At 37.4% G+C, this 12,869-nt stretch overlaps 1 protein-coding gene across 5 annotated transcripts in view; it reads left to right on the top strand.

Annotated features, from left to right (window-relative positions):
* Positions 1-12,869, top strand: part of STK24 (serine/threonine kinase 24) — a 52,170-nt gene that overhangs the window by 30,279 nt on the left and 9,022 nt on the right. For all 5 annotated transcript variants that reach the window (XM_059839272.1, XM_059839276.1, XM_059839273.1 and 2 more), the window contains 3 exons: positions 5,236-5,292; positions 8,189-8,297; positions 8,425-8,582. In XM_059839272.1, coding sequence (XP_059695255.1) covers positions 5,236-5,292; positions 8,189-8,297; positions 8,425-8,582 — 324 coding nt within the window. The remainder of the gene's footprint in view (positions 1-5,235; positions 5,293-8,188; positions 8,298-8,424; positions 8,583-12,869) is intronic.

Genomic DNA, 12,869 nt, shown 5'->3' with positions numbered 1-12,869 from the left:
TCATTCAGTGCACTTACTTCAGGGTCCTTCCAGTCCTTTTGTGTGACTGTGTTAGGTTTTCCTCTGCAGTCTCTCCTTCCCACAAGAAGGGAGATTTAGAAACAAATTCTTCAGTGCATACTTGTGTGGATTGCTTTGGCTTGGTCTCTCCTGTATAATGTCACTGTGTAAGAAATGTGTATTTTCTTCACATAAAAGAAATATGAAGCATCTCTGAAGGTAGGCCTCTCCCATGTTAATTCAGATTTTTTTTCAACTTTGTAAGGACTTACAAACAAGCAAAACTTATTATCCAGCATAAACAGAACAGATGACTAGGGATACAAGCATCATATAGCCAACCCAGGACACATGTTAGTCTTGATTACTTGTTTCTGTAGTTCTCCTCAGATTTCACTTTAAATGTACCTTTGAGATTCTATACGAGTATTTTGGCGGATGGCCTTCTTTTTTCTTAAGTGTACAGTCTTCAATTTTTGCGTACTAGAAATTCTTTACCTACTGTACCTGCATTAATTTTGCAAGTACTTTTATGGTATGGAAGTAACTTGATGAAGGAAACTTCATCAGAGATGAAGTTGCTGTTGTAAGGTTTTCTGTGGTTTCAGAGTTAAAATCAGAAGTCAGACCTCAAGAAGAGCAACCATGGTTCGGAAAGGATCTACAGAGACTCTTTTTAAAAGTTTCTTCTAGATTACAAAGCTGTTCCTTTCTTCAGTTTCATAGTATCAGAGGAAAACCCCTTGTTCTTGCTGCAAAAAAGGAAATATTCCATGTGCCCTCATTAATCTGCTTCTAATTTTATAGAGAAATAATAATCCTAAATTTGGGTGGATGACTCACCATGGCTTCACTGTATTTTGAAGAAGATTCAAGGCTGTGTTGTGGCTGATGATTAGAAAAAGAAAACTGTTCTTGTTTCAGATGTTGAAGTGGAGCACTGAATGTTGCTGGTGTCAGTATATAAATGTAGTATCTTCTTGAAAGTATAAGTGATTATGTGTAATATGTAATTACTAATCTAGGCTATGGAAGAAAATATAGTGTTTTCAGAGTTCTGTTTGAGAGCAAAAGGAGAATATATACTGAAGAGGGTGGGAAGTTCAAGCAAAAAAAGAATTTGGGCAGCTTTAAAAAGGAAAGTGACAGTAGGTGTTAGGGAATGTAAGGCATGCCAGAGACACTCAGAAAAGAAGGAAAGGAGGCCTGTTGCTATGGTGATGCCAAAGTCAATTGATAGTAGCTCTGTGCTGGCCTTGTGCTGTTGTTACAAGGCATTATCTCTGGTTTGCATGGCCAGGTTTTGGTAGTGGGGGGCCACAGGGGCAGCTTCTGTGAGAAACTGCTGGGAGCTTTCCCCAAGTCCTAAAGAGCCACTGCCAGCTGGCTCCAGGGTGGGTGTGCTGCTGGCCCAAGCTGAGCCAGTAAGTGACTGTGGCAGTGCCTTTGGGATTAATAGATTTAGGAAGGGAGGAGAAAACCTGCACAGCTGTAGCTGGAGAGAGGAGTGAGAATAAGTGAGAGGAACAACCCTTAAAGGGAGTAAGAGAGAGGAACAGCTAACACCCAGGTCGGTGGAGAAGGGGTGGGGGAGGAGGTGTTTCAAATGCTGGAGCTGAGATCCCCCTGCAGCCCCTGGTGTAGACCATGATGAGGCAGCTGTGCCCCTGCAGCCCATGGAAGTTCAATGGGACCACAGAGATCCACCTGCAGTCCATGGGGGATACCCACACCACCCACACGGGTGGATGTGCCTGAATGAGACTGGGACCCTGTGGGAAGCTCACTCTGGAGTAGGCTCCTGGCAGGACCTCTGGCCTTATGGAGAGATGAACTCACTCTGGAGCAGGTTTGACAGGACTTACGACACTGTGGGACACCCAGAGGCTGTTCCTTAAGGACTGCACCCCATGGAAAGGACCCACACTGGAGCAGTTCATGAAATAGTGCAGCCCGTGGGAAGGACTCATGTTGGAGAAGTCCATGGAGGACTGTCTCCTGTGGGAGCAGGGCAGGAGTGTGAGGAGCCCTCCCTCTGAGGAGGGAGTGGCAGAGACATGTGTTGAACTGACCATGATCCCCATTCCCCATCCCCACTTCCATGTGGAGAGGAGATGGAGAAATTTGGAAGTGAAATTCAAGCCCATGGAGAAGAGGCCAGGGGGGGAATGGGTTTGAAGATTTGCTTTTATTTTTCATTATACTACTCTGGTTTGATTAGTAATGCATGAAACTGATGTCCCCATTTTGACTCCGCTTTGTCCATGAGGGCAACTGGAGATTGTTCTCTCCCTGTCCTTACCTCAGCCCATGAGCCTTTTGCTTTATTCTCTGTCCCATAACCAGGTGAGAAAGGGAGTGACAGAGTGCTTTTAGGGGATACCTAGCATCCAAGTCCCCACAGACATAAAGTCGGTATATATAGTTGTTGGCTCTAAGATGAAATACATATTGAGAAATTCATTATGGCTGTCTCACCAAAAGGATTTATTTGCATCTTCTTGTCAAGCAATAGATGCGGATTTTATATAAGAAAGCTTAAAAAAAATTCCAAAAAGAATTAGGGAAAGGTGATAGTAAGATTTGCTACCATAGTAATTAAATTTATTTGAGTACAACAAACATATGAAGCTGTTCAGATACTTCATATGAATGATGGAAACTTTAAAAATAGAAACTCAAAATCATAGATGAAGTTGAGTAATATTTCTGAGGCAAGGGGGAACCATAGAGAATTAAAAATAACTTTGAATATTGGGATCCAGATAAAAAGATGCCATAATTGTAATAGATTGCTATTACTTAGCTTTATGCTGGGATACAGATACAGTTGTGTGTGTGTTTCTTAACTCTATTTCCATACTTCATTTCTTTTAAAATGTAGAATTACTGAGTTTAGTGCATCAATGGCTTTTGTATTGTAAATTCAGACATGTGGCCTCAGGCAGCTGATGTTGAAAGTTTCAGGAGCAAAGACGAGTTGAACTAGAAAAACAATTGAAATGATAAATGATCATTTTAAAAGTAATATAACATGTAGTAGTGTAATTGTGTTATATAGTTGTGCAACTGTGTGATTAAAATTATAATCTTAAATATTTATGTTAGTTATTTTCTACTTCAAATTTCTAGTTTTCTGCTGGAGAATTTGGTACCTAGCGTTCTAGAGAGTTTCTCTTTTGGGAAATTATATCTTATTTCAAGCTGTTTACTCTTTGGATCCTTGAGATAATAAAAAAGAGAAGACACATCTCATGTTGATGTCATTGTGAGGTGTTGTGGATGTTTGGGGGTTTTTCCCATTTTTTCCCCCCTTCTTTTCTTCACTATTCTTCAAAGGGTCAAGGGGTTTGTTTGCTTCCTTTACCTTGTTCTTTCCCAACCAGGCATTTCCAGTGAACTAGGAAGTAGTGATGCAGTTGACATGTTTGTGTTTAAGTTACTATTAAAATGAAGTGTGAGTTTTGAATATTCAGGAAATTTCATGTAGCTTTAAAACACATTTTATCAGCAAAATATAAATATAAAATTTTGATCAAGTTTAGGATGATTCACTTATAAGACACACCTCAGTAATGTTCTTATTCTGGAACTGCTAGGACCTGGAGCCTTGAAGGGACAGGAAAAACATGTAAAAGTTTTAGCAGAAAAAAAAGTATTTCAGTGCTGTAAGAGACTATATCAAGATGTGTTACAGTTCTTGGAATATTTGTGATGTCTGCAAGAAAGTAAGCACAATCAGGATGTTGTCTCTCAGTATTGAGATAGATTATATTTTTTAATTACTCTTTTTTCCTAAAATCTGTGTTCTGGCTCTCTTGAAATATTTTTTAACAAGACTGTGTTTGTCAAATAGCAGGAGTTGATTCCTGAAGAAAGGTATCTAAATTTAGCTGAATCTCTGTGTTAAAAATAGTGGATAAAGAAGGAACCCTAATCCAGGGTCTTATCTAAAAATAGTACGGTATGTGTAACTGGAGGTAGGAAAAATGCACATTTACCTACAGCAGGAGTCCAGAGAGGGGGTGGATGCAGTGAACTATAGATAAAATAATGACTAAAAGATTTCAGTGAGTCCTAAGGGCTAAAATTTTAATCCCTTAGAGGATTTAGATGAAGTTATGTCCTTCAATACATTTACTGCTTCTCTAAAAATTTGAATCCATCATTACAGAGGAGAATTCAGATTCAGATGTCCTGGCTGTGAGCCATTATTTTTACATAAAGTTTTATTCTGTCAGATAAAGTAAATTAATATTGTTGCTATTTATGTGCTCCTTGCTCTGAGAGATATCTGTATTATTATGCTAGAGGTCTTGTGAAGGTTTGGTACATACCATAGAGGTGAAGCTAACAAAGTGTAAAATAACTTGCTAATAATAAAAACTAAACCAGCAGTGTGTTTTGTGCAGCAATTTTGTTTGAATACCTACGTAGTAGATTTGTGGCTTCACTTTGTTGTGTGTTTTAAGGCTTGTACTGCAAGGAGAAGCTGGGCTAGCTGCTTCTCTTAGTGTATTTGGGAAAAGGATGCTGCAAACAGTGGAAAGAAATGATTGGGTCCCGTCTCTTTCTTAGCACACTGCGTTGTATTTCTTGTGTTAAACAGTCTTGTAATACATACCAAGGTTTTCTTTGGGAATATAGTAGCTTGATGTTGTTGTTAGGTTTTCTTTTACTAGCTGAAGCTGGTAAGTTGTTATAGTCATCATAAACAATCTTCATTGCTACTTTGCTTCTTCTTTCTTGAACAAAACTGTGCCAAAAATTCTATACCATATATCAGAGGCATAAGCATTAGTGGAGAAAACCTACTTAACTGTTCAAGAAAATGAAACAATGCAGAAAAATGAAGAATAAATCCTATTTCAATTTAAACTAGACAAGAGTCAAGCTTACTAAAGAAAATATTTTGAGGTATCTGTACAAATAAAGATGATCAACAAAATCGAGATAATATTTTCTAAGGAAAGGAAATATGTTATATGTAACACTATTTGATATTTGGAATGTCTATAATTAGAATTTTAAAATTAAAATGCATTCTCGTCCATGCCCACACTCTTGAGTAAATAATCCAGAGATATTTTTGAAGAACAGCTAAATATAAGTGGTGTTTAAAAACTACAGATAATTTTTTCATCAAAAAGAATGGGATAAGTCCCATTAACTCAAGTTACTACTTTTTTCTTTTTTTTTTTATCTTAATGCATTTTTTGTTTTTTTGTTTTGCAGGATACAAAATTATGGATAATAATGGAATATCTGGGTGGAGGCTCTGCCCTTGATCTAGTAAGTAAATGATGCATGTTTTTTTGTTACTTTACTTTACATAATTATATTCCTATCTTATAATTCTGGAAACTATAATAGATCACTTGGCTGTGGCAATGTTCACTTTCAGGAAAGGATAAAAGTATTTGTCAATGCCAGAAAAATGTTATTTTCCACGAGGCATGACTGATTATTTGTGTAAATAGAAGGGAACTAAGCAACATAATATTGGAAGCAGGATATAAACATCTTAGAATGCTAATCTTCAGTCAGCCAGAGAGCTCTAGTGCCTGAAAATAGTTTTTTATATCTCTTAATTCTGCCACCACAATGCTTATACAAGTTTATACATTTTAATGTATCTTCCTCACCACCCCCTCCCACAAACAAATAAATGAAAGGTTCCCTGTTTGAAGTCTTTCTGAAGCCTAAACAGACAGAAATACAATTTAGGCTGGTATTAAAAATAATATTTCAAAGAAACAGAAGAAGCTCTGGACTCCATGGAGGGTTGAGAGGCCTTGCAGGGAGCCATGGATGGAGCAAAGGGCTGTGCAATCATCAAGGATATGAAATTTAACAGGAGCAAGTGCCTCATTCTGCACCTGGGATGGGGTACCCAGGTTTGAATTGGAATTCAAAGGGGTCAGTGCAGATCATGTTTTCTGTAACTGGATGCTGACATTCACTTCAGCTATGGAAAAGCACCCATGCCCCTTCCCAAATGACACACCTCCTTATGTTCACTGTGGATTTAAAAACCACTATTATAGAAATAATAATGCATGTTTTAAGTATGTGAACATTGTTCTCCAAACTGAGGCAGAATGTCTTTGTAGTAGAGTTTGCAGTTGTCAAGTAGGATAACTGATAAATGCTTGAGGAAAGAGCAAAAGGAACAAGGTCACTGTAAAGGGATTCTGCTGGTGACATTCAGAACACAGGAGTGGGTAATAAATGTGGACTTATTGCAGTTGTGTATTTTTGAGCCCATTTATACCTTTAGCTTCCACATCTGTTAGGAGTTCTGTGGTTTGTGTAAAAATTCATTATGTTCCCTGTAAAGATATGATAAAAAATGTGTATTTATTGTTGTGATTACTTTTTTCTTCTGGACAGAAGAGGAATTAGAAATTGGGTTTGCTTTTATAAATTAGCTATTACTTTCTTTGTATAGGTATAAAAGAGCAGAATGAAAACACATGTTAACCTTTTTTCTTCTTTTTTTTAAAATCTCACAAATTTCACTTGTGTGATGACTGTGTGTTTATTCTCTAAATTTGTTGCCTCGAAATAGTAGAAAATACTTGTTCACATCTTAAAATGTTATTTAACAAATGTCACCCCAGAACTGGAATCATCCTGTAAGTGTCTATTAAGCACCTTTTGTGTGCTTCATTAATTTTCAATTTGTGTTCTGGTGTATGTTCTCCTAGTTCTAACATGCACATTATGGTTCTCAACTAGAACCTGGCATGCTTTGCCACATTTTCATACTTGAGGCAAGGATTACCCAGATCCTTGAATTCTATGTTCAGAGTGCAGACATGTCATTCTAGCTTGGTGTTTTCTGTACTTGAATATGCACTGGATGATTTCAAAATCCTGCCTCACAAGAAAAAGTACATATAATGCAACTGCATGTACATTTTTGGTCAGACTTTGAGTATAGTTCGACTTTGTGACTGAGGTACAAGTGTCAGTCTTCTCAGAATTACTCTGTTTTCAGTAATTCCTCCTCACTAAGGTGAGCTGAATCTGACATAAGAGGTTTTCCCCCATTAGATGTGCTGTGTCGTGTTACCAAGTCTCAAACTGGTGCTCACAGCCTGGCTGGAGCAAAGCTTTGAGAATGTCTTAGTGGGTTTCAGGTAGTGGTAATATTGTGTGTATTATCAGAGCTAAGGAAAAGCAAGTAAAATTATAGCTAAAGCTGCAAAGCTAAAGCAAATGCATTGTTACATGAAATATCACCTCTGTTGCTATGCATGAGGATTTCTGAGGGATGTGCTATTTTTAATTTTTGTCTGAAAATCCTTATCTGAAATGCTTTCCTTCTCACAGAATGAAGCTTTAGAGGTACAACTTTTTGATTGTGATTTAGTGAGTGCTATTGTGGAGTAAACTAGAATAGTGGAATATTTCTAATATTAACTGTTGGACATCAAGTTTCAGTGTCTCTCTGGAGAGGCCCTTATTGTTTAAGGACAGGATTTAAAGACGCCCTTTTTGTCTCTCTGGGTAGTGACCTTTCCTCTGTTATTCTCACTTTTAGAATTCATACCACATGTAAAGAACTTTGGGATCATATAAAATTACTGATTTTTCTCATGCAAAGAATTATTTGTTATCTTTTAACAATTAGCAGATTTATATTTCCAGTATTACTTGAAAAAAGTTAATGTTTTAAAATATGTAATGTTCTCTCAGCCTGTCAGTTTGAATTGAGTTTCAGAGAGTTTCTCAAAATCCAGTGCAGTATGTAGTCATAGACTGATGGATGTAGTACCTTTGAATGTCTTAGCTCAGGCTTTGAGATTTGGGTCCACATAGAGTCTGTGGAGTTGCACATCTAAGTTCTGTGTGATGTTAACAATCAGATGCTTTTCAAAGGCATAGTAAATCCAGGACCTGACCACAAAGCAATAACTTGAGGCTCTGTCTTTATACCTTTAACAAATTTTACATAATATTTAAAATAAATTATTTCTTTGCCTGTTATTCATTAAGCTGCTTAGTTTAGAACTATGTGTTTTAAAAAAGAGTATTTTGTTTTGTCTCACATTATGAAGTTAGAAAATTGGAAGTTTTGAGGCTGACCGAAGGAGTAATTTCTTTTTATAGTCACAGTGTTATTTCTGTTCTCTGTTTGTCCTTTTTTTATACATATTTAAACATTTCTTGCATCTCCTAGTTAGAGCCTGGCTCACTTGATGAAACTCAAATTGCTACAATATTGAGGGAGATACTCAAAGGACTCGATTACTTGCATTCAGAAAAGAAAATCCACAGAGATATTAAAGGTAAATTGTTTTATTATTTGTGATGAAAGAATATCAGAAGAACTCATGCAAACCAGTATGAGCACCCTTAGACTGTCAAATGGTGTCGAATATCTTCATTTCTGGTATTTCTTCTTCTTTGTTCCAGCTGCTAATGTATTGCTGTCTGAACAAGGGGAAGTAAAACTGGCAGATTTTGGAGTAGCTGGGCAGCTAACAGATACACAGATAAAGAGAAATACCTTTGTGGGAACACCGTTTTGGATGGCACCTGAAGTAATAAAGCAATCAGCATATGATTCAAAGGTGAGGTACTTCAAGGCATTACTCAAGTCCATTCCTTTTTCTAAATTGAATTGCATAAGTTGGTCTTCAGAATGCAGCTAATAACTTTGGCTGTGTCTACATGGGGATGTGTTCAGGTGACACCTAGCAGCTAAAAGCTGTTGGTGAGGAAAGATTTCCTAATTTGTATCTAAAGTTCAAGTTTCCTAGTTTATTAAGACAATCCAGATGGCAAGAAATGATACAGTATTCAGAAGTACATCCCATCACCTTTTTCCCCACTCTATTGATGAGCATTTTTGGCTTTTTAAAAGTAGAAGAGTGCAGATATTTAGAAAAAGTAGAAGAGTGCAAATACATTCAAAATGTTAATATTCTTCCTCTTGTTTTTAGAAAGAAATAGCCAGCAACACAGTTGAAGAATACGAATTTGGTGGATGTGAAAGTGTTGTTTGAAAGGGCTGTTATTCCTCTTTGTCAGAATGTGCTGCTCTGACCATGTTCTTTCAGATTTGCCATTCAGGAGGTGTTAATATTAAATGCCAAATTTATCTATATACAGGATGTTGATCTAGCAGGGTGGTACATCAGCATACTGAAATCTCAAGACAAGGACAATATATCAATTGTAATACATAGTTGGGTCACAACAGAGATGTGATTCCATTACTGTTCTCTGTATTCTCACCAGTATGGCGCTGCGTGTCCCTACTTGCCAGGAAGGAATATGCCCATTAGAGGAAGCTCAAGCGTATTGCTTTTTTTCAAAGTTCTTTGTGTTGGTTGCTTGTTTTTTATGCTTCTGTTTGTTTGAGGTACATATACAGCTCTTTGCTGCCCCTGCCTTTTCCCTGCCCCACATGGCCTGGCTAGCTCAGCCGGACACCCATGTTATCAGGAAAGGCTCTTTGCCCAACCCACTGCTGCAGCTGTAGGTCTGAAACAAAGGCCACCCTCAAGCCCAATTTGTGTTAAGATCAGCTTTCTTTATTATAATTACCAGTGTTTCCTTATGTTCTTCCCTGAGCTCATCTTCCGTGCCCATTTCCTCTGATTTCCCTGTAGGGATTTGTTGATTGGCTGTATCTCCATGCAATGGGACAGGTAGGGATGGTTCTTTTCATTTGCCAGGGCTGATTCTGGTCTAGGCTGTACTATTGCTTAATTCCCTATTCAATATCTTTCTATAAAGAGGCTATAACAAGCAAAACACTGTAGAGCCTGTAGAAGCTTAAATAACCCCAAAATCCCAATTTAAGTTGGGTAAACATTTTTGAATGGTGGTTGTTGTTTTTTCCCTTTTTGTGTTTTTGTGGGGGATTTTTAGTTAGTTTATTTCTTTTGGTTTGGGTTGAGTTTTTTTGGGTTTTTTTGAGGTTTGGCTTCTGGGAATGACCATCACTTGGACAAAGTATGATTTGGCTCTTAAGTTTTCCATTCTGGCTGTTTCAGCCTGCAATGTCACATGGACATAAGAGTCTTGGATACTTGATGAGGGATTCCCAGTAAAAGCTTGAAAGGGCTCTAGGTTTTGGCAGTGCTTCTGCTTCCTGTTTTGATTCTTGTCTTATCTGAAAGCATGTTTTCGTAACATGCTTCATTTTTCATATATGTAGTTCTCTGTTCTTTCTACTATAAAACTTGTACTGTAAAAAATAGATATTTAATTTGAAAGTGTCTTTCTCTTGCACATAGCCACATTACAAGAACTTCAAAGCCAGACTGAATTTTACTCATTAGATTAGAAGAGGAAAGGCTTATGGCAGTATTGCTGTAAACAGTAGTTACCAGCGACTTGGTGATTTTCATCTGAACATGGAAGAAGAATTTTTGTTCAAGATTTGGAACTTTAAAAAGGACAACATGTGAATGAAGTGTCACCATGTCATGAGGTCATGCTTATCCCTCTCCATTTGGAGAACTATTTGTGCTTGTTCTGAGGTTTCACTGTTACAGTCAAGTCCATCCTTAGAAATGCCTAATTGGGTACATGTGCTATTGGTACTTCCTTTCTTATCTGTGAAAGGGGAGGATATGGTTCCAGAGGATTATGGGGTGAGTTATTTTTGATGTTTTCAATAGGAATGGGCTTCCAAACCCCTCTCGGACTTCAAAGAGTGTAGTGTGCTGCTATGGTTTGTTGCACTCTTTTGTTTATTTTTGTAGAGGAATGTCACTAGCAGTAGAGTTATAAATACATGAGGGGAAAAAGAAAGTATTTATATACATATGTGTATGTGCAGGTGGATATCTGTGCACTTGTACACATGTAAATTCAATGTTTATACTTTATATACACATGCTTCACCTGTGACTGAGAGTCTGGCAAAGGAAAACTATCCATTTTTGTGGCTTTAACACTTCACACTTGAGAAACTGAAATTCTGAATAAATTTGAAATAGTAATACTCAGTTGTTAACATGAAGACTCATCTTTACAGGTGACATTTTTCTTTTGTAACCAAGAAAAGCTTTCCTGCTAGAGGGAAGTTACTCATAATTAGGCTTGAGGAGAGCTTAGCTGATAATGCTCTTATTAAGAGAAATGAAACTTGGGGCTCTTGTGCTTATGTAATTTTTTGTGCTCAGGAACTGTTCTGTAACATGGGCTAACAAAATGGCATTTCATAAATACAATGGTATGCTAATTGACTCTGAATTTTTTTTTTCTTTTCATTCTTACTTGCAAAATTAAGTAACTAAGCTCTTAACAGTAGGATACTGTCTGAACAAGGAAGGGGGAGCTTGTTTTGGGCCACGCACTGTGGCTGTGATAGTGGAATGGAAGTGTACAAGTCTGTCAAAGATAACCATGAGAATCCACAGGAGTGACACAGGTGGGGTTCAGGGGTACTTCATAAAGACAGCAGTGATGAATGAAATCTCTGTTCTGTCCAGTACCTGGAAATAGATCTGTTTACAGCATAGCAAAATTCCAACTGCTCTGTTTGGGAGTAAAACCAGATAGCTCATGTTGGATCTTTCCTGTTTTCCTGAGAATAAGTCTTTGTTCTGCTTTCACTTAAAAAGAAACAGGAAAAAAAACCAAACATAAATATTTAAATTGGTATCTTGTCCTTGGAACAGACAATCCTGTGAAAATATTTTTTTTTTAACCTTTCTGACAGGTTTGTTTCCTCTTGACTTTTGGGTTTGATTTCAGCAAAACATAAGAGAATTATAATGCATTGCTTCACATTAATTCAGGCAGATTTGTAATAAGATTTGTATCAAGGGAGACAGCATTCCCTAGAAGGAGTAGCATATTTTGATGGTGAAAACTTTTAGAGGCTACTTGGACCAAAAAGCTGAATATTACTGTTCAAGAATTCATTTCTCTAGTCTGTGAATAAGAATGATAAATAAAACCAGTGTTATACTCCAGGGAAGTTATATTCTAATGTATTAAATTTCTGATAGTTGTACTAGCTAATTTATGTTGAGGAAAAATCTTGTGCAAGTTAAAACATTTTACTTTATGTAAATATTTTAGACTTACCCCATATTTACACAGTGTACTTGAATATAGTAGATAAAATGCTAGTTTAAAAGCCATTGCTTTTTGGTGTAGTAGTATTGATTTCAAAAAAATTGAAACTCTACTTCGTATCACTATTTTGTACTGAAGAGTAGAGACAACCAAGAAACTTGGGCTATGGGGCTAATGACATGAAACAATGGTAACAAAACCAATTTACACATGAAGTTATTTACAGCAAAGCTTAAAAATCTACCTTTAAAAGTGTGATGGTTGTGACTGGGGTAAAATTAATTTTCTTCACAGTATCTGGTATGTGGCTGTGTTTTGGGTGTGTGCTGCAAGTGTTGATAACTCAGGGATGTTTTCCTGATTGCTGAGCAGCCCTTGCACAGAGTCAAGGCCTCTCCTGCTTTTCACCCACCAGTGAGCAGGCTGGGGGTGCACAAGGAGCTGGGAGAGGACTCAGCCAGGACAGTTGATCCCAGCTGACCAGAGGGGTATTCCACACCATATGGCCTCATGATCAGCAATAAACCAGGGGGAAGTACCTGCTGCTCAGGGACTGGCTGAGCATCTTTCTGTTGGTGGAGAACAGCTGTTTCCACTTACATCACTTGCCTTTCTTGGGTGTTAGTTCTCTCTCTTTATTTTCTTTTCCATTATAACTTATTATTATTGTTATTTTATTTCAATTATTAAACTGTTCATAACCCATAAGTTTTCTCCTGTTACCCTTCAAATTCTCTTCCTCCCCCATTCCACCAGGGGACGGTGTGAGCAAGCAGATGTGTGTTGCTGGTTAAACTAGAGCAGCAAGCCAATGCTTT

This window comes from Haemorhous mexicanus, chromosome 2 (assembly GCF_027477595.1).
Source record: "Haemorhous mexicanus isolate bHaeMex1 chromosome 2, bHaeMex1.pri, whole genome shotgun sequence".
Classification (NCBI taxonomy): domain Eukaryota; kingdom Metazoa; phylum Chordata; class Aves; order Passeriformes; family Fringillidae; genus Haemorhous; species Haemorhous mexicanus.
This window is presented reverse-complemented; position numbering and strand designations above follow the sequence as displayed.